Below are 22,070 nucleotides of genomic sequence, written 5' to 3'. Positions count from 1 at the left end.
CTCAAGATGGTCTCCCCTGGCTAGGATCACAAGGGACAGATGCTTACCATAGTGATTTGCTGGGGTAGAGAAGTTGAGTCAGCAGCACCAACACCATTTCCTGCTGGAGATTTCGCTTTTCCCTCAGAAGACAACATCCCAAGTCTTGCACCTTACATGAAGAAATGAAAATAAATTAGAAAGCAATTAGAGAAGTTCAGAATCTGTTGCAGATAAGTCCAGCAAAAACTTGAAGACATCTTTAAAGGGTATGGACTCACAGTAAATAAAAAGTTTAAAAATGAAAAAAAGTTAAACAAAAAGAAGCAAGTAGAGACCTGGAAATAAAGGTATTAGAGAGAAATAGCTGCTTTGTGTTTTGTGACACTAAAATGCTGACTTCCTTTGTTCTTTGGAGCTGGTGAGATGCCAGCCTGAGATTGGTTTAGAAGACTGTAAAAGAAACAATACTAAGAAAGGAAGTTATGCTGAATCATAGAAGAGGACATAACAGAATGGACAACTTCAGTTATACACCACTATAAATGTGGAGATTTGTTGCACAGTGACATCTAGTGGTTCCAGCAGTTCAAAATGGCTACTGCTAAAAAGGGATCCTTCCAAGAGGATTACCAAGAGCTTTCAAATAATTAGAACCATGAATACAAATGTACAAAGTCTACAGTTGGAAACAGACAATAAAAAGTAGTGTTCAAAACATACTAGCAATGATGGCTGAATTATTAAAAGCTATTAAAGTAGTGAAGAATAATCTTAAGAAAATTGGACAATTGGAGGGAGATTTAAAGGCAGTAAAGTAATAAATTAAAATTTTTAAAAAGAATTTATTCACTTCAAATGGAACGTGAACAAGTCATTCTTTGATTGGAATGTCAGATGAAAGAAAAGTCTCGTAGAATGAGAAAAATTCCAGAAATTCAAGACCCTTTAAAAGAGAATCTTAAAAATATGCTCTCCTTGGTTCTGGCCAAATTTTTGATGATACAAGAAGAAGAGATGGCTGAAAAGATTGAAAAAATATACAGAGTAAACTTCAAAACTCAAGGTCACAGGGATTGTGTAGAGATATTGTTGTCTTCATCTATACAAAAGATACTGTAGATCAAATTATGGAGGCCCACTAAAAGTTCAAATTTAAGATGGATGACAAAAACATTATTATCATGAAGAAAATTACTTTAAGAGCCCTGCAAAAGCAAATTTTAGTGACTTCTCTGAAGAAGAAACAAATAAGGTTCACATGGTTGAAATCTGAGGGATATGTATGTTTTCTATATGAAAAGGATAGAAAATTCAAAACAGTTTTCTTTTGTTAAACTGCTGCTCTGGATACCAAAGGTTACAACATGTTATTAAAGATAGATTCTGCAATGGGTCCTGAGCAGGAAGTCAAGTAGTTCTGTTTTTGTTTTTTCTGATATTGTTGCGTAAGCAGTTTTTCAGTGTTAAGGTGACTGGATCACCATACACTTATATGCATAGTTTTAGTTGTGTAGTTGTTTAAAAACTTAATAAAATCATTACTAACAAGGGAAAACATGATGAGTATGATTGTACAGAATTTATGCAGATTGCAGTTCAGTTGTTCAGCAACCAATCGAGTTCAAGATAAGACCCTTTCCCAAGAATATAATGAAATGGAAAGTCCCTTTCCCAGGAACATAATATGGAGGAATGTTGTGCTAACCTTACAACTTTGCTTATATAGTTATAGCTATGATTCCTATTCATGGCCTCCTGTGCAGATCCACATAGATCTGGCCATGTGCAGACCTGCCACAGAGAAGATTAGCCAGTTCCTCTTAAAATAACTTGCTAGAACTCTTCCAAACTCTCCCTCCCCCTTCCCCGACCAAGAGGCAGGAAGATTTCCCATATAAAGAGTCACAGGGTATGGGAGGGTGGAGAGAATGCTCCCCTCAGTTCTCTTTTTGTTGCTGTGTGAAGAGAATGGTCCTCTCTTTTTGTTGCTGTGTGAAGAGGAGGTAGTTTTAGCTTGTTTGCTGCTGACTGATGGCTCAAAATGTGCACGCTTCTCAGCTAAAAGGAGCACTGTACAAACAATCCTTGGCCGCCGACGCTTCAGCTAAGGTTAGTAGGAGTTCAAAGACCACATTAGTGGTTTCTGTACCAGGGACCAAGCCAGTTGAGTGCGATTAATCAGGCCCGGGGTGAGTTTCGTCCCTTTCTCTTACTACAAAAATTGGCCAAAAAGAAGTCAAGGCTGTCTGAGGGGATTGTTGGTCCACCAAACAATGACGGGCCTAGTAGATCACCAAGGAGTAGGGAGAAATCTCCCCAGGAAATGCAGCACTGATCCTGTAGTGATTGGTCATCATCCACACAGAGTTCAGGTTGTCAGAATCAGTCACCTAGATGCCAACATTCATATTCACTGCCTACACAGTGGTCATCTTTTCCCCGCCTTCTTCTGACTACTGCTTCAGCACTGGTGTTACTGCTGATCAACGGCTGTATTTAGTCCTAATGAATGCTGTCACCCTATTACATGTAATTTGCCTTTGATATTTGAATACGTACCTACATTAAAAGATTGTGACTGGCAAACTTGTCTCTGAAGGTACATTTAGCAGCAATATCAGCCTTCCATGTTGGAATAGTGCAGTGGTGGCGAACCTTTGGCACTCCAGATGTTATGGACTACAATTCCCATCAGCCCCAATTGGCCATGCTGGCAGGGGCTGATGGGAATTGTAATCCATAACATCTGGAGCGCCAAAGGTTCGCCACCACGGGAATAGTGTCAGATCTATGAATCCACTCAATGACCAGCTCTGGATTTCATGAATCAGAAACCTTTATTGAATTGGACACCATACGCCTGGCTTTGCAGAAGCCAGTTCTGATCTATCCCCACAGTATAATCCCTCTGGATCCAACCCCCACCTGCCCCTTCCCACATAATGCAAAGGCGGGAAAAATGTGGGAAAGCTAAAGTACTCCCCTGAGGCCAGATGGGAGATAGCAGCCATCTGGCCGAGATGACCAGAGATGCCTCTGTTATCTAAGAACAAAGGAGACAGGAGGGAAAGGAAAAGAGCACAAAGCACAGAGACCCCTTTCAAGTAACCGGGGTCTAGCATTGAGCATCCAGAGCCAACCTAACAAATAGTCTCCATTTCTCTGTTTGCCATCCCTTTTTATGGCAGATTCCTCAAGGGTTTGAACAAGTTATGTCCACAAGTTAAAACTCCCAATCCCCAGTGAAGCCTATCCATAGTATTATCTAAACTTATGAGCAAGCCCTTTGAGTCCCTAGTTTCCCGTGCTTTGGCAATGCTATCTTACAAGATGGTTTTCCTGGTTGCCATCATTTCAGCCAGGAGGATTGGTGACCTTCAGGCTTTTTTGAGCAAGTTTTTGAAGTTCTGTGCAATAAGCTAGTGTTGCATCCTAGTCTGGAATACTTACGAAAAATAGTATCTCCCTCCCATCTTTCACAAGACATTGTCCTTTCTACATTCTTTCCTAACCCAGCTACAATTGTGGAAAGGGTATTATACTCTCTGGACCTTCACAGGGTATTGGGGCTTTTTTTTTGGAAAGGACAGAATCATTCAGGCAAGATAATTTGATTATTAATGTTTCTGGTCGTTGTAAAGGTAAAGGAGTCTCTACACAGACACTGTCCCACTGGGTATGCAAGGCCATTTTGAAAGCAAACTTTTGTTGGGGGCAGACTGCCCAATTAGTGTTAGAGCCCAGTCCACAAGGAACCAGGCTTTGTCTGCTGCCTTCCTTGCAAGAATGGTCCTCCATGACATCTACAAGGTGGCAAAGTGGTTGTCTTCCTTGACTTTTGTGCAGCATTATGTTGTGGACATTGATTCCAGGAGAGAATCTGTGGTGGGGAAAGCAGTTGTACAATCACTGTTTAGATGAGCATGGTAATAAACAGTTTTTACTTACCTGGCTGCTTGTTTGAGCAGAGTGTTTCATGTATAACAGTCACACCCCACCTGTTTTTGTGGTTTAGCTTGCTACTCTCCCATGTGGGTCTGCACAGAAGGCCACAAATAGGCAGAATGATGTTGCACTTACCTGTAACTATTGTTCATAGAGTGGTCTTCTGTGCAGGCACACATACCCTCCTACCTTCTGTGCTGTGGAGTGTCCCGTGATCTCTTAGGACAGATGTTGGGGTATGTCTACAGGGGTCCAAAAAAACCCTGAGATGAGCATTCTCTCCACACTCCTATACCCCATGACCATTTATGTGGAAAATCTTCCCACTTCTTGTTTGAGGGAGGGGGAGAGAGTGCTCAGTATAATTCTAGCAAGTTCTTTAAGAGAAGCTAGCTAATCTCCTCAGTGGCAGGTCTGAACATGTGACCCATATGTGCCTGCACAGAACACCACTCTATGAAGAACAGTTACAGGTAAGTGCATCATTGTTATGTTGGGGTATAAATTATGGCCTGTATGAAGATAATATATGTTTAATTTATCAGTTTAATTAATACATCTGATGAATCCATATCTGATTCATACATCTGATGTTTACATCTGATGTATACATCTGACGAATCCATGGATATGTGAGTTACTTTTAAGGAATACTGATGATGTAAAGATCACTGTGGCGGCAGTGTTAAATTTCTGCTAAAAGCAACAATTTGGACTCATACCTAAAATGTCTTTGGTCTAATGACTGTATTGATGGTACATGAAAATGGCTAAATAATCAGGTAAATACATTTCTAATGAGATCTGTATTATAATCAGAATATATATATTTCTACAGCATTTCCTTTTTAATTAAAAAGGTCTATTCTCGGTATTACTTTCCGTAGCAATATACAAAGACGTGGAACAACTTGCCTATGCCAAGTTAAAATATAACGTAGACATGCAGTTTCTTATTGGTTACTATGATGTACATCACCCATCTGATGTATGATCTGTTAGATGCAGGGAGTTAAACAGTTCAGTGTCTGAGTTCAGGTTCATTGTTTCTAAAATGTTGTACTCCATGGGTATTGATTAAGCTTTATGAAGAGGTTTGAATATTGGAGTGACTTGTACATTACTTGAACTCTCTTAAAAGATAGGTAACCAATATAATGAAAGAGAAAATGCCAAGTCAGGCCAGTTCCACACTTCCATTTCGAATCAGGTGCAATTCAGAATGCCGTAAAAATTAAATGATTGCTTCAAAGATGGCTCTTTCAGATGGGCTCTTTAAACTGTATGCCTAATGTGTTTGGATCAGATTTGCATTTCAGATGATGCTGTATTTTCTTATAGAATCACTCCCCCACCTCCACATTGTTCTTTTCTCCCAGTTTTATGCTATACTGTTATATTGAAAAACTGGGTCCTTTAAAAACACACACACATAAATGGATGAGGAAAAATGAAGCATTTCATTACAAAGTGCTACAAGAAGTTCAGATAGCACCTGCCCTGCAACTCAGAAACACAACTGCATAACAAAATATGAATAAAGATGGTTTTACAAAAAAAAATGGATCAAACCTCCCTCTGACAACTGTATTTGCCTTTAAGACATCTGGATTTTAAAAAATGCTATTAGAATCAGCAGCCTACCTGTCAGAAATGCAAGAGAAACCACCTATTTCTCGTATGGGTGAACTATAAATGGCGCAAATAGATAAAAGTACCAAAATGGATTTAAGAGCCTATCTGAAAACACTTTTACTTGCAAAGTCTGAAAAGAGACTGCCCCTAATACCATGAAAAATGTACCATTTTTCCTTCAATCTGTAAACATTTAAAAGCAAGCTTTGTGCAAAGTCTTGCTTTTTCATAAAACTAAGTGCTAGAAATCGTGTATGATTATTAAATGTTGACTGTGATGAAGAAAAATGGTGCTTCCTTGGTTTCCTTCTAGGTCCTGTCTTCTGTTATAGTAATGGTCACATAGACTCCCACCCCTAAAAAGTTTTCAACTGCAGGTATAAATTCCTTTAAATAGAAGATAGGTTTTCACATTTTCTTGATATGAAATAAGGGGAAACTTTGTGTGCTGTCCGTTTTTATTGTATGTTCTTTCATTCATTTACGCTTGGCTGTCATTGAGTTAAATTGCAAGCTAAATGTTGATTCTCTCTTGTTCTTTCTGTAGCTTCTTTAGTCTTCCCAGTTCGTGCTCCATAACATCAGGAAGATATGTAAATTAGAAGATTTATTAAGGCCAAAACACTTCATAAAGAAGAAATTTAATTGGTGCTTCCACTTTTTTTATGTTTTGCATTGTATTGCACAGAAGAGAGCATCTGATTTGGGACATCTTTGCCTGACCAGGTTTTTTTTTTAAATTAAAATTAAACTCTGGCAATTCAGCTATCAAGCATTTTAATTCAGGCTAAATGCATGGCATGCACTAAAATCAAAGTACTAATCTTACTTGATGGGGGAAAGAACCCTAATGAAAATTTCTCAATGGCAGATTGAGTTCAGTACAAAACTTGTGTTCAGTACAAAACTGACATTTTCAAGCTCACTGCTTCACTCTGCCATAGAGACTTGATGTTTTTTCTGTAAATTTTGACTTTAGGTCTATATTTTATAACCTAAATAAGCATCACTACTGCTATTATTATTATTAACTTGCTTTTGTGGGACTAATAATCATATAATTGGTTTGGGACTGGGCGTTTCAAGGAGCTTTAAATATCCCTACCATCTCTACAGAATTCTTACATCCATTAGCACTAACTACTTGGTGAGGTTTTTCCAGTGTAAATTTTATAGTAGGGAGTGTATGCAGAAGAAAAGTCACTCACCCAAGCTTCCTCATAACAAAATGGTGCCTAATTTGAACTGGGTTCCTTTTTTTGGACAGTTTCTTCCTGTTCCTTATTTCTGTATCTTCATTTGTTTCTTGTTGCAAGTAATGACTGTATTTGCCCCCAATGCTTTTCTCCTTGAAAACAATACACTGGTCTTGATTATGAAACCATTTTTAAAGGACAACTAAATGCAGAGGAAGTGGAGGGGCGGGGAGAGAAGGCCAAGTGATATTTGTAGAGGAAACATCTTCCAAGTAGTTTCCTAAATGTAGCAAATTGGAATGAGAATTGAATCCCTTCAGTGAATATGGCTAATAGCCAGTGATAGACCTATCTCCATGAGTTTCTATAATCCACTTTTAAAAACTGTTTAAGCCAGTAACCAGCAGTACATCTTTAGGTAGTGAATTTCATAAGTCAGATGTTGAGTGAAATGCTTTTCTGTGTCCTAAACGTGTGGTGATTGCTGTCAGCCTTAAGACATACCCTTAGAGAAGAAAGTAGAAAAATGCAGTGCATTTTATTTAATAATAATAAAAAATCATAAAATACCCCTCCCATTTAAGAAAGAAAAAACTCACCTGTATAAAAAATAGTCAAATCAGTTTGACAAGAGGTTGCTGCTTTTGATCCTATAAACAAAAAGCTTCCTTTTGCTACATCAACAGCTAATATTGCTTTAAAATTAGACTTCTAAATATGTGAAGAGCATTATGAAAAGATTCTGTAGTCTAATATATGGTGATTTTAAATTGCTGGGATCCTAGTTTATTTGCTGCCAAGGCTCTTCTTTCAAGTTTGTTCTGCCTTTAGCACTAAGCACGGCCTTCACAGCTTTGGGATTGGTTTCATACTACTGCTTCCACTTCCCTGACACATTCCAACATTGTCACTGATGTGTCTCAGTCTATTCACAAAATCAACAGGCACAAAAAAAGTGCTTCAGATTACTGTGTGCATTGGGTCCTAGCAAGTGGGTAGCTGAGTAGGCAAATACACTATATTCAAAACAGGTTTTTGAACCCCATAGCAAACTTTGCCTTTGGCATTTACAGTAATGTATAAACACATAATTAGTTCTATGTGGGTACCATGCAGTCTTTCAATATGTTCTTGATATATTTGGCACCATTTTGCACATTTAAAAATGGTTTTTGACATGAAGTGCACCATTAAAATGCTAAATAAAGCAATGGCCAGCCAAAGTTGTTTGCAAGCCCAGGCTGGCCATTGCTTTCTGTTTAAGGGCAGCTTTGTTTAGCATCTTAAGTTTACAGTGCAGGAGAGAAGAGCTAATATCCAAATAAGGACAAACCCTGAAGTTGTGCAATCGGAAGGGAGATTAGAAAACTGTCCCTCAACCTTGAAGCCAGGCTCTATTTGTATTTCTTAGAATATATGGTCCAAGCTGCTAATTGTTGATCCCTGAGATTTTTTTCTTTCAACTGTATATTGCATAGATTATTGTGTAGACTTTATATTGTGACTACATCAAACCCCCCACCCCCCAATCAAGTGTTTAGTTTTGTAAGAAGACATTTAAAAGGTTGGGAGTTGGGAGTCCAACATGGGCAGTGCTTTCTATTTACAGCTTAACAACCTTTGATATACTAGAAATAGCTTTGGGTACTGGCTGGCCCTTTGGTCATACCTAGCACCCCCACCCCACCCCAATTAGTCAATCTTAGGGGCAGGTTCTAATGGGGGACAGATACTGCTACTTTTGTCTTGTCTTAGGTGTCCACTGCTGCTTTGCCCAGCTTCTGCGGTCCCATCTTCGTTGTACAAGTACTTGAATCCATCATAGAATTCATCTGTTTCCATGTCATCTTCATAACTGCTAGCTTGGAGAGGTGTGAAAACTGCTGGGGCTGCCCAGCTTCCTCTGGCTTGTAGGTTAATCTGCATTGCTTTCTTCACTGTGGAATAACAGCAGGGTAGCCTTTCATCCAGGCGGGACTGAATGCTTTGGCTTGCAGGGTTGAAAATGTAGATGGCATTGGACGGATGGAAAGACAGGAGGTGCTGGTCAACAAGCTCTTTACAGTGGATGAATTGAGTGCTGTCAATCTGTAATGTAACAGATAACAGAGCCATTTTCCTCTAATTTCTAGAAGTATTTGCTACCATCAGTGTTCTTTAACTGATATTCCAACATATGAAGGCACAGCCTTTTAATTACTGGGGTATACTGCTATATGAAACGAAGTCAAAGTCTACTCCAACAATATACATAAATGTAGCCACTGCTTGTTGACTACACTGCATGGAGAATCTCTATGCATTCTGCCTACAAATGGCCCTATTTTAATGCAGTGCCCAGTGTAACATGAACTGCCAATGGAGTTGCATAACAACTCCTGTCAAGTTGTTAAGTTCTTCCCTTACACCAGTGGTTCTCAACCTTCCTAATGCCGCGACCCTTTAATACAGTTCCTCATGTTGTGGTGACCCTTAACCCTCACATTTATCCCTTTTACAGATGGAGAACACTGATACAGAGAGTCTTAGGCGACCCCTGTGAAAGGGTCGTTCAACCCCCAAAGGGGTCCTGACCCCCAGGTTGAGAACCACTGCCTTACACAGAAGGATTCTCTGAGTGCTACTGTAACAGGAGGGGGGAAAGTCACAGCAACCAGAGAGCACTGGATTTGACTCCTAAAAGTTGGTATAGTAGCACAGACAAAGCAAGAAAAGGTGTTATTACAGTTCTGTGTTATCCTAATCTGTCCCACCTGCAGTTACATGGTGCTTATTTGTTGACCTTCAGAATAGTTGGCACAGTTGACTATCCCACTTTATGTATTCATCTCCAAGGAAATTGTATTGACAGAACACTGCATCTAATGATCCTTGACTTTCCTAGGTCTTCATTTAGTGCTTGGCTTGGTGGACTGGAGCTAGTCACACAATGACAGATGCCAGGTGAGATTTAAAGTAAAACACTGTGACATTCTAAAGGCTGTGGCTTAACAAGTTCTCAACAGCCTGAAAAGTGGTGAGTTCCAATTTAGGAAAAACAGTACATGCTGGACTATCTTGAAAGTGTGACCTAACACAGGTATGGTTTCATGACATCACATAATCTAGTGGTGGTCTCTGAATGACAGTTCTTCATCAAAGCGTTAACTTCCATTAAAACTAACAAAATTTTGCATCCAATAAAGAAAAAAATGCATTTTAACAAAGACATACAAGCACTCCTGAGAAGTACATTAAAAACGTGCAACGTTGGTTTACTCATGAGGTTTTATTTTTTTTAAAAAAAATCTTTGTATTGGCCTCAGATTTGTGCTGCAGAGGCCATGTTGACTCCTACCTGTGCTTTTTTTAGCAGATCAGTTATCACAGGAAACCAATCAGGTGTCAGCCTCTCCAACTCTAAGGTGATGATCACCAAAGCCAATGTGGAACCCTTAAACTGCAGCAGTTGGTGGCACGCCATACAGTGCTGCAGCTGTTTGGTCAAGAATGCGGCATGGCGGGAAGGATTCCTCTGAGGTAGCCCATGTAGTAGATGGGCCCATTTGGACATCACCATGGCATGGAACTGGAGAGAAGATAAATGTTAATTAATATATACAGATATTACACCTATATATATAAATACACACCATATGTTCACAGATATTAAAACAAGCAAAAGTCAACAGTGAACTTTGTACGTTTTCATATGTCATTGACCAGAAGTGCAAACTAATTCTTATTCATGGCAGGAAATTTCTCTGAAGTTGATTATTTTTATTTTGTTCTACTGTTACCGTTTTGTGTCGTAGTTGCCAAATATTGAAATATTTAAGCTTATACTGAATGTAACTAATTCTGAATTCATTGCATTGTCGCAATTGTCAATTCAGAGAGTTTGACATCTCATTTGTATAACTGATGTTTAAGCCAGCAAATAGAGATAACAGATGAAAATAAGAAAAGAAATAACTGATGATGCTTGAAGCTGATTTAACAATCGCTTCATCCTGGTTGTGGTGGGACACTTTGTCAAAACAATCCTCATGCCAGGATGGAACAAAATATCCACCATTTGCCATAAAGAAATGATCTGAGACATTGTCATAGCACATGATTTTTGCCTTACAATAGCACGCAGTAACTTCTTAAAGGGAAACTTTCATTCTTTCTATGAACGTTTAGCAAATAAGATGTGACTTAAGTGCCAGATCAGAATGATCTAATTTACCTAATGAGGGTTGAGTGTTTTTTGTGCAGGGAAAAGAAAGGTGAACCAAGATAATCTAGTTGTGAAATGTAGCAAAAACTTGGAAAGCTTTTTATGTACAGTATTACAGAGCGCAGATAGTTAGAAATATTTTTTCAGTGTGTATTTAAAGAAAAAAAGGTCTATAGTGATATGGTATGAAAATCTTTTTCAAAGTCAATCTTTAGTTGTCCTTTCAAAATGGGAGTCTATATCATCTGTAAACCAGGCTTCAGGGTTTGGATCAGCGGAGTGTTCCAAAGGAAGTTCAGTACATTCACAGTAATATTATTCACAAGACTTGCAGATATCCAAAAATGTTACCCCTGCAATTACAGTTGCCAACTCCAGGTTCAGAAATACCTGAAGATTTAAGAGTGGAGTCTGGGAGAGTGGGATTGATAGAGGAGAGGAATCTGACTAGGGTAAAATGCCATGCAGCCTATTTTCCAAAGCAGCAGTTTTCTCCAGGGGATCACTTGGAGGTTGGCAAAAGTAACTGCAAGGCTATCCACAGCAAAATGTACACCATGCACCACTGCTGTCTTCTTATTTTATTTGGTACAAAATAAAATCTAATTTAATCTTTTCAGGGGAAATATTTTGTGCTTACAATGTTTAAAAAATCCACTGATGTTGCTGTGTAAAGATCCCAGTGAAGTTTATCAAGTACAATTCTTTCCATCCTCAAAATCTCAGCTGGAGAACATTTATAACCACTCTGCGCCACAAGCTTCTTTACTGATGGTATTATCTGTTTTAAAAACAAAAGGAAAATAATAAAAGAAACCCCATTCCTAATAAAATCTCTGTGTTGTGTGTGGAATATTACTGGGTCACTGTGAGCAACCAAACTCTTTCCAATAAACCGACCTTTTTGTGAACAGTCTAAGCTCTGCCCCACACTATTCATTATAGTGCAGGACTCTGGAAGTCCTCAACAAATGTTTCTTCTCTGTAAAGAACTCCCTCATGCTCATCCACACTGAGAGTAAGTGTATGAATGCATCCTTGGACCCAACGGTGTTACTTAGTATTCTGAAACTACGAAAAAAGCTTGCAGGTTGTAGGCACAAGTCTAAAACATAAGAACATAAGAACAAGCCAGCTGGATCAGACCAGAGTCCATCTAGTCCAGCTCTCTGCTACTCGCAGTGGCCCACCAGGTGCCTTTGGGAGCTCACATGTAGGATGTGAAAGCAATGGCCTTCTGCGGCTGTTGCTCCCGAGCACCTGGACTGTTAAGGCATTTGCAATCTCAGATCAAAGAGGATCAAGATTGGTAGCCATAAATCGACTTCTCCTCTATAAATCTGTCCAAGCCCCTTTGAAAGCTATCCAGGTTAGTGGCCATCACCACCTCCTGTGGCAGCATATTCCAAACACCAATCACACATTGCGTGAAGAAGTGTTTCCTTTTATTAGTCCTAATTCTTCCCCCCAGCATTTTCAATGAATGCCCCCTGGTTCTAGTATTGTGAGAAAGAGAGAAAAATTTCTCTCTGTCAACATTTTCTACCCCATGCATAATTTTATAGACTTCAATCATATCCCCCCTCAGACGTCTCCTCTCCAAACTAAAGAGTCCCAAACGCTGCAGCCTCTCCTCATAGGGAAGGTGCTCCAGTCCCTCAATCATCCTTGTTGCCCTTCTCTGCACTTTTTCTATCTCCTCAATATCCTTTTTGAGATGCGGCGACCAGAACTGGACACATAATTCTGATGAAGTCTGCTTCAAACCTTTTCATGGCAGACCTGTTACTCAGTCGTATCATTGCTTTCACACTGAGATGGTTCCCTACAAGGAACGGGCGGGATAGAAATATGAAAATTTAAAAAAAATTGAACCTGGGGTTTGGGACCAGTAACCCCCCTCCCCCCAACACACACACGTTGATTTAGGGAACACTTGAAGAAAAGAAAGCAATTACTATTTTTCTCGCCCTTAATAACGAAAGCGGAAAGAATATGGGGTCACTGATTAAAGATTATTGTGTTCTGCTGCTTAGGGGGGGGAAAAGTAATATTCTGGATTAAATACAGGTCTGTTGCAGTGATGCAATGGAGCAGGTGGTAGTCCGCTTACTCAGAAGATGATGCTAGAAGAAGTAGCAAGAGTCACTACTACTGCAACAGCAACCACCATCCTTAATAAATACAGCAGTGGAATCAGACACACAGCTAAGAGAAGGAGGGTTTGACAGGATGGCACAGGCTGACTAACGTAAGATTGAACATAACTCACCTGGACTCCACGCTAAGAGGTTTTTTTGCCACCAAAGAGCCAACTTTGTGAGCTAAGCCACCTACCTAAAACATCGTCCTGCACATCTATAATGGGATTGCAACTGAATGCCCAGGAAAACACTGAGCCCCATTAACTTTGCACAAGATTCCCTGTACCTATGTTGACTAACACAGTGACTTGAGAAGCTGCAGCCATGTGCATCTATAAGGGTGGGATTCCCCACCCCCTTTTGGGTCACTACATTGAAAGCCAAACATACATACCTCATCTTCTTCATTGATTTTTGCTGCAAGAACCAGGCAAGCAATCACAATGCATTGGAGGTATTTCAACTGTGCCTGAAAGTGGGGGTGGGTGGGGGTGGGTGGAACGTGGTGGTGAGAAAGACCGGAGAAAGATGTTCAAATGGGAAACAAGAATTATTACAATCTATAGCTCAAGTTTCTAAGTTGCCTGATGCAACATGTAGTAGAAATAATAAGTAATCTCATTAGTAATGCTCTTGTAAGATACACAGTCATTGGGTGAGTGAGTGTAAAGTAATGAAGCCTAGATAGAAGAGCATAAGAAAAATGTTTAACAATCACTACTTTAAGTATCATAACATTCAGTGATAAAATGGGATTAGTGCTATTCTTCTACATGCTACAAGCAGTATTTTCCTCTTTCCATCGAAAGTTAAAGAATGGAGCTCAGGCAACTTCTTTCCTTGAGTCAATTGAGGTACTGTGCTGTTGGTCTGAAAGGGGCCACTGAGAAATTAAAGCCGGATACAACCAGGTTTCAAAAGAAACGGCACCTTTTCATCGTGGTTTCACCTTCCCCGCAGCAGCGTGTGTGTGATGAGGACATTGATGTCTATCACGGTTTCAAACAGTGCAGCACTCCCCACAATCACGCGATAACATAGCTGCGTGATTTGCTCAATTTGCTCAGTGTGATTTGCTCAGTGGATCTTTCTTCCTCATCTTGATTGGCTGTTGCACTGTGTTTGGGCGGGAACTTTTAAAAACTTTTTTTTGCGCAGCTACGTTACCACGCGCATGCATAGATAGAACAATAGCTGTTTTTTGCGCGAAGCTACGTATATGTGCAGTTTCGGCACTCTTTACCTGTGCTGGCACGAAAGTCTAATTTTAGTTTACAGTCGGCACATAAATCACATTTTACGCAGTCACGTTTCAATGTAGCTGCCACTGGCACGAAACAAAAAAAAAGGGCTGCATGTGAATCGCGCACAGCCCACTGCACTCTGATTGGCTGGAAGGCTCCACGTCACTCCCAATGGCGGGAAAAGAAACCTACATTCAACCCGTGAACCTCCCCACCGATCTGACTTGGGAGCGTTTTTTAAAAAGATGCACTTCCATGCAGGTTCTTTAAAAACACGTGATAAGGGGGAAAGGGAGCGCCAGAACCAGGATGAATCCGTGTTCGGCAGATGAGCAATGAGAAGTTCTTGCTGAAACCTTGATATTTCGGGTGAGTATCACGCGATTACTTGACCGCGGGGAATCAATCAAGGAGTGCAGCTGGTGTCAGTTGATACATGAAACTGCTTTATAATGGAGTCAGACAGTATTGATGAATAGCAGCCCTCCTGGGTCTCAGGAAGAGGTCTTTCACATCACATACTGCCTGACTGAACCTGGGATCTTCTGCACACAAAGCTGATGGTCCACCACTGACCTCTGACCTCTGACATTTCTATTTCAGATTTGGACTTGGTTCAACAAAATGTCTGTCCTATACTCCAGGAGAACAGATATTGAGGAGACTTCTCATTAGTTAAACCAGCAGAGGAGAGGTCAAAGCTCTTTACCTTCACTGATGCCAATAACCGGTTAAAAATGCTGGTAGCCAAGGCAAACGTTCCAGCGCAAAACTGAAACAGTGAACTTAATTCTCCAATCCACAAAATGGCTTTCTCATAATAAACTGGAGGTATGTCCGTGCCCTATAGTGAGAGAATCAAGTTAAAATAAGGCAGAACATAAAGAATACAATTATAAGCAATTTTGTAGTATCAGCATGTAGCTTCCTAAACATACACTGCCTCATTCTCTCCTTCACAGTCATTTAACAGCCTGCTTTTTTTTACCTATCTCCCATCTTCAACTACATTTATTGTTTGCTTACTTCATTTATTCACAGTCTTCTTCACAGTGGGGACCAAAGCAGCATACATTATTTTCCTTGGGTCCCTCCTATTTACACAATAACCCTATGAGTTAGGTTAGGCTGAAAGTATGTGACTGGACCAAAATCACCCAGTGAACTTCCACAGCAATATGAGGATTCCAACCAGGATCTCCCAGACACCACACTGAAGTTCTAACTGCTACACCACACTGCCTTTCATAGGGTGACTGCTGTTGAACAATAGCAAGCAACCACTTCCAGTAGATCATGCATGTTGGGAGGTATCAAGTCAGTCAGGCCTAGTGTAGCTAACCTTCAGGTGGGACTTGAAGATCTTTCAGAATTACAATTGAAGAAATATGCCCTCTGGGAGAAAATGGCTGCTGCAGAGGGTAGATTCTATAGCTTTATTTTTTGGTAAGACCTCACCCCTTCCCAAACCTTGTCTTCTTGAGACTCCTCCATAAAATCTCCAGGAATTTTCCAATCAGGACCTGGCAACCCTAACCAGGCCTGGACCCAGTGTATTCTCCCTCATAAGCCAAAATGCATCTGAAAAGGGCCCTACCCTCTCCCCACTGAGAGAATCTGTTGCTTAAAGCTACAAGTGCTCATTTGATCATGCTGTATTTTTTAAAAAATACCTCCAATGTACTTAAAAAATCCCACCAGATTTCATATTGTCCTGAAAATCAGGGGCCCTTTTCAGGTTTGTAGAAAGATCTGTCTTATCCATTCACAGCTCCAGTTACTGGATTTAAGTATCATCAGCTCTGACCAACGTCACTATTATAACATAAGACAGCGACTATATATATCTATATTAATAGCATGTAAAGAGTTAGTGGGTTCGTGGTATGGAGCTGATATTCATTACTGCAGCCAACTAGATCATAGTTTCTAGATTTAAAAAACAAATTCAGAAACACTAGCCTGGCAGGAAATAATTCTCATACACTGCTTCCCATAAGAGGCTTGAAAGAGAATACCTTTAGTGTGAAATCTTGGAAGACTGGCACCTTCCAAATCTTTGCCTCCCTGGCTAGAGCATGGTCCAATACAAAGGCAAAATTCTCACTCTCTGAAGACTCTGTGCACTTCATAGCAGCTACTGAGCTGGCCTGTTTCCTCAGCAGGAACCACCACCTGCAATCAAAAAGAATTATTTCCCCCCAGAACCAGTCTAGCTCATAAAGACTCTGTTTCCAGACAATACTTGATGGACAGGCACACATTAGCTCCCAGAAGCACAATGTAAGTATGTGAGATTATGAAGCTGATGCCATTTCACATGTACCTTACTGGACAGCTGAGAACACCAAGCTATTGGAATTGGGGGCAAATCTTATCTCAGCAGCTCAGCATTTCCCTGAGTTGTTCTGGTTGACCAGAAGCCCTGCTAGTTTTAATCCCTCATGATTGAATGCTCTACATTCATGGCACATTTCCTGTCCCTCGCTCTGGCTATTGAAATTGGCAGACATAATACCACTCTCTTTTTAATCTTCTCTTTAAGCCCCTGTTTGTCTATTCTGGATAAGCTACCCTGTTGAAGGGGATCTAGGCTGCGGGACTGCTCTCTACAGGCTGCTTGTATACAGCAGCTTTCTTCTAAGACCTGCTCTGTTAGGCCTAGTTTATGCAAGCAGGGGAATGGGACAGTAGCTTGTTGAAGTGATATAATGGACTCCAGCAGGGCAGACTGAGGTGGCAGATTCCAGTTCTGAATGCAGTTTCATTTTTTAAAAATCCATGCCAAAAGAAAATTAGCCAGCAGGGAGAAGCCTTTAGTTACAGATTTTCTATTTTCAGGGAGTTAAAACACATTGCAAGCATGATAGTCTGACATTGGCCATTCTACCACTTCATCATATTACACCTCCATTCTTCTGCATGCGTAAATCAGGTCACACACGCAAGGCAATGAGATGACAGAGACCTGAGGCCATAGAATGGACCACGTAACTTCCGGATAGTGTTGTTAACCTCCAGGCAGCATCTGGAGATCTTCAAGAATTACGACTGATGTTCAGACAACTGAGATCCAGACAACCCTGAAGGAAATCGACTCTATTGTATAATATTCTGCTGAGATCCTTTCTCAACGAAGCCTGCCTTTCCTAGGCTCCACCCCCAGGAATCTTCCAACAGAGAGCTGGAAACCCAACTTCCAAACTACAGGTTGGGCTTTTGGGAGAACATGTTATAGCATGTGCCCTTATGTTAAAAACTCCTTGTCATCAGAAAACCAGCACACAAGAAAAGGATAGATTGACTTGGGGGATTCCAAAAACTATCAAAACTATTCATTTTTGATAAAATGACTGCACCAAGTTCTCCAGCATGGGAAGGGATGAATGAGGAAAGCAGAAAGAATACTCCATGCATGAGCTGGAAGAAGTGATGCTTCTTCATTGTTTCAAATCACAACAGGAAGTATCTGATTTAGCCACTGCCCTAAATGTCTGAGAACTGGAAAATTTTGATAGGATATTGATGGCCAACCTTCGACTCCCTCCTGGCTGTGAAGTAGCAGAGGGAATTCCCATTCCCAACTCACAGCCCAGACCTGTGGGACAGATGATCTGCAGGCCTGGCAAAGCCCTTCTGCGTCCGCCCTCCCACCCAACCCCCAAATCCAGCCTGGCCCGGCAAAGTCCTCCCAACACCCAGCCAGGGCTGGCAGAGCATCTCTTCATGGGCCCATCAGAGCTCTCCCACCCAACCATCCCAATTCCCTCCTCTAACCACCCTAAGCCACACCTTCCAAACCTGCCAATGCTCCAAGCCTCACCTTCTAACCCTCTCTCTACCCCAGTCCTCACCTTGCCACCATTCTCCCAACCCTAGCCTTACCTTGCCACTCTCCTCCCAACCTGCAATCACCCCTTCCACCCCTCTCCCCATCCCAGGCCTCACTTTTCTACCCTCCTCCCAACAGTCACCTTCAAACCCTTGGCAACCCCAATAAACACCTTCCAACCCTCTCCCCACCCCAAGCCTTACCTTGCCACCCTCCCCTACCAGAACCTCCCCTCACCTGAAGCCAAACTCCGTTCCACCCTCCCCTAATCTGCCACCCCAAGCCTCACCTTTCAACCCTTCCCCCACCTGGTTCCATCCTCCCACCCCAAGCGATTCCTCTCCACCCTCCCCCTATCCTCACCTCCCACCTACCCCAAGCCACACCTGTCCTCCCTATCCCACTCGCAAACCACAGACCTAGAACCTGGTAGGTGGCAAGCACCACAAGGAGCAAGAGAGACCACTACAGTCCCACTAAAGCCCATTGCAGGGGAGATGCTTCCTCTTTCCCTCTTTGCTAGGGCCCATTGCAGCAGTGGCATAGGAGCAGCAGTGGCGTAGCAGGTTAAGAGCAGGTGCACTCTGTTCTGGAGGAACCGGGTTTGATTCCTCGCTCTGCCGCTTGAGTTATGGAGGTTTATCTGGGGAATTCAGATTAGCCTGTGTACTCCCACACACACCAGCTGGGTGACCTTGGGCTAGACACAGCTTTTCGGAGCTCTCAGCCCCACCCACCTCACAGGGTGTTTGTTGTGAGGGGGGAAGGGAAAGGAGGTTGTAAGCCCCTTTGAGTCTCCTACAGGAGAGAAAGGGGGGATATAAATCCAAACTCTTCTTCTTCATTGCAACTCCGCTGCAATGAGTTTTGCTGCTAGTTCAGTTTATGTTAATTGCAAAGCACTAAAAGGAAGCAAACTATTGGATGAAGTAGCTGGTGGGACAACAATCCAAAGGCACGTGTTTCCCCTTCTCATTTTACATAGTCAAGGTATGAAATGCTGATCAAACAATAAAGTCCAGAGAACCACTGAATGTGCAGTGGGGTCACAGCATCCTCCAGAGTCATAATCCTAACAGAATCAGAGGCACCCAAGATATTCACCTCTGCCAACCTCTGTCCTCAAACTTTTTACTAAAAAAAAGGCTACCCCAAATTTGTCCCAGTTTGGACCCAAGTAGAGTACAAAAGACCTTAAGGACGATAGGCTGACTATCTCTTGCTGATCTTTAAAACACTCCTTTCTTTTTATTTTATTTTTCCTCTCCTGACTTTGGTAATGTGTTTGATTGAAACTGAGCTCAACCTCTTTTTTAAAAGAGCGGGCCGGGAGGGAGGGGAACACAATGATAAAGTGGAATTATCAAAAGCTGTTTTACACAAAGGGAGAAAGAAGTCAAGAAAACAAACAGCCTAAGCAGAGGCAGCCAAACCACAGACCTCCTTCCGTTTTCATGAAAGCAAAACAACAGAAGACCAGACACATGACACTGATCATATGACTGGCTGGCACTTGAAAAAGCAGCAACAAAGGCCACCACCTTTGGAGCGAAAATCCCAGAGCGGAATGCCTGGAAAGTAGGGGCAACAAATCTATAGCAAACGGACAAATCTTCAAAAAATCCCCAGGGATTAGGGGGGGGGGGGGGCTGACCCATCCCCGGCAATTTGCCCTTTCACCCCCCTCCCCCTTCACGTATCGGATTTTACCTCCTGGTGGAGGCAGGCGGGACATCAGAAAGCCCCGCTGCTGAGTAGGGGCTTTACCTTTCATGCCTTTGTTGTTTCTTTCATATTGCTTGAGTCCACTTTTGCAGTCCACCCTTCGACCGAGGAGGAGGGGACGTCTCCGCCGCCCATCGTGTTTGGGGAAGTGAACAACCCCCCCCCGCTGAAGAGAAGCGCGATCCCTTCCTCCTTCCAAACCGCGGGGCAACACTGCAACGTTGCTGGATCCAGATCGGCACTCGGGCTATTTACAAGCGCCCTCTGAAAGCGAACAGAAGAGGGACGGTCTTTTAAAGGACGGATCCAGAAGGCGCCAGGCTCCGCCTTTGTGTTTGGGGATTGCTCACACTGCCCTCCCCTGTTGAATATTGGGGGATGCCTGGTCGTTCTCAGGGCCCAGATGTCCACTACGTGACACTGTGCATGAACGGGGGAAGAGGGACGAGGTTGACGCTTTCTCCACCCTTCTCTATCCCCTGCTTTCTCTTGAGGATTTCACAACTCATTCTTCCCAAGGAGCACGTTATACACGTTCGGTGCATGGAAGATTATTACCTACATAGTTGCTGCTTGCGGACTATCCCAGCTTCTTGGGAGATCATTAGCATATCCCAAACTCTACCCAGGACATCACTAGAGCACTGAGTGCTCCCCCACCCCCATGAAAACAAAACAACAGGTCCTTTTGGCTACTCTTAGAAAGCAAACGTTATAGTGATTTATGAGACTGTAGGAAATGTGGATGTATTTTTAACCATAGGTCATAGCTCAATCCCCCCCTCCCCCGCAAAGACTCCCTTCTCCTTTAAAATCAGGAGAAATCTTACTCAGAATCCCGAATTACATTGAAAGCAAGATGACTATGGGTCAGGACAGGGCCTTTCAATGGCAGCACCAACACTATGAAATTTCCTTTCTAGGCCTAAACTTAACCTTGATGTATCTCCAGGAAACCACTGCTTTAAGAAAGCATTTCAGGTCATCTTATAATGTGGATAATATGTGTAGGGTATTTGTCCCACTCCCAGCACATGACTAATCGACCTTTTGTACACTGCTTTGATGGAAGAGAGAGACGATACAAATGAAGCAAATAAAGGATGCAGTCTTCACACTTACTTGAGAATATACCTCACCGAATTCATTGGGACTTACTGTACTGTGATCTTGCATAGAATTTGGCTGTAAGCATTGTTACTTTTGACTTCCTAGGCAAAATGTAAGAGGAAGTCACACACACTTTGCAATGGTAACTTCCCCCATTCTTATATAGGGCTTTAGGATCACTATTAGTGCACGGTAAAGTGATAACAATGGTCTAATTCCTCTTTAAATGAACGGACACCTTAAGGCACTCAGTCCCTAGTGTGTTTAAACTTGGGGTAAAAATAAACAAACTGTATCAGCATTCATTCTCTAGTTGGGAGGTGGAGAGAGAGAGAGCAATCTCCTCCCATTACTAGCTTGTTTGCAAAAAAAAAATAAAATAAAGATATGGCCCTGCTCAATATATTTTAGGAATTGTCATTTTGTTAACTATGTACAGCTGTGGTATACTTGTAACAGTTCTGTAAATAACTGTTCATTTAAATAATCATTAAACATTAAACATTTCCAGTAGGCAGATTTTACTGAAAATTCCTGAAATTTTGAATTAAAAAAAACAGCTTATGACTATAGAATAGTAGTACTCACTCTGACACTCATAGAGAGTCAAAAATGGAGAGTCAAATCAAAAGAGACACATTATTACTGCAAGTCCTGCATTACCACCCCTAAAAGAGTCACATAAATAAGACACAGTACATCATATAACAGTAATATTGGTAATATAGTTAACATCAATTGCTACATCTCAATCACTATGGTATCTCTGAGCATGCCTCTCCCCTCCATTGCTGAACCTTGCACATGTGGAGTGTGGGTAGAAAAACAAGATAGCAGAGATGGAAGTAAAAGGCACTCAGCCTTCCCACTGGACTGGATTGTTGAGGCTGGCCCATCAACGTTCTGACCAAACGCTTCAAGCCAGCACGGCTGCTTGGCTCAGAGGGAGGCTTGTGCACCCTTTACTTTCCTCACTGTCACCGTGTTCGCTCCTTGGCACACGACTCATAACTCAGGTGACAATGACTCAGCCAAGGATACTCTGCCTCATGC

General features: G+C 41.7%; 2 protein-coding genes and 1 long non-coding RNA gene across 4 annotated transcripts in view; 1 reads left to right on the top strand and 2 right to left on the bottom strand.

The window, feature by feature from the left end:
- The window catches only part of LOC125428361, a 29,059-nt gene extending 26,454 nt beyond the window's left edge, over window positions 1–2,605 (bottom strand). The window contains exon 1 of the long non-coding RNA XR_007243810.1: window positions 48–2,605. This is a non-coding gene — a long non-coding RNA (uncharacterized LOC125428361). The remainder of the gene's footprint in view (window positions 1–47) is intronic.
- The window catches only part of SEPTIN8 (septin 8), a 95,994-nt gene extending 85,877 nt beyond the window's left edge, over window positions 1–10,117 (top strand). The window contains exon 10 of one of the 2 annotated variants that reach the window (XM_048488356.1): window positions 9,643–10,117. In XM_048488356.1, coding sequence (XP_048344313.1) covers window positions 9,643–9,691 — 49 coding nt within the window. In that variant the 3' untranslated portion in view covers window positions 9,692–10,117. Of the gene's footprint in view, window positions 1–6,109; window positions 6,214–9,642 lie in introns of those variants that run through there. The other variant, XM_048488355.1, reaches the window with a different exon arrangement.
- On the bottom strand, window positions 7,278–20,256 carry CCNI2 (cyclin I family member 2). Its single transcript, XM_048488358.1, has 7 exons — window positions 19,950–20,256; window positions 16,369–16,525; window positions 15,060–15,194; window positions 13,501–13,575; window positions 11,603–11,743; window positions 10,096–10,326; window positions 7,278–8,846 (listed from the first exon to the last, which is right to left on the bottom strand). The coding sequence occupies exons 2-7, from the start codon at window positions 16,480–16,482 to the stop codon at window positions 8,451–8,453; spliced, it is 1,092 nt and encodes a 363-aa protein (XP_048344315.1). The 5' UTR covers window positions 16,483–16,525; window positions 19,950–20,256; the 3' UTR covers window positions 7,278–8,450.
- Window positions 20,257–22,070: the final 1,814 nt, after the last annotated feature.

The sequence above is a fragment of the Sphaerodactylus townsendi genome, linkage group LG03 (genome assembly GCF_021028975.2).
Source record: "Sphaerodactylus townsendi isolate TG3544 linkage group LG03, MPM_Stown_v2.3, whole genome shotgun sequence".
Classification (NCBI taxonomy): Eukaryota; Metazoa; Chordata; class Lepidosauria; order Squamata; family Sphaerodactylidae; genus Sphaerodactylus; species Sphaerodactylus townsendi.
Note: the sequence above shows the minus strand (reverse complement) of the source record. Positions and strands in the feature narration are given on the sequence as shown.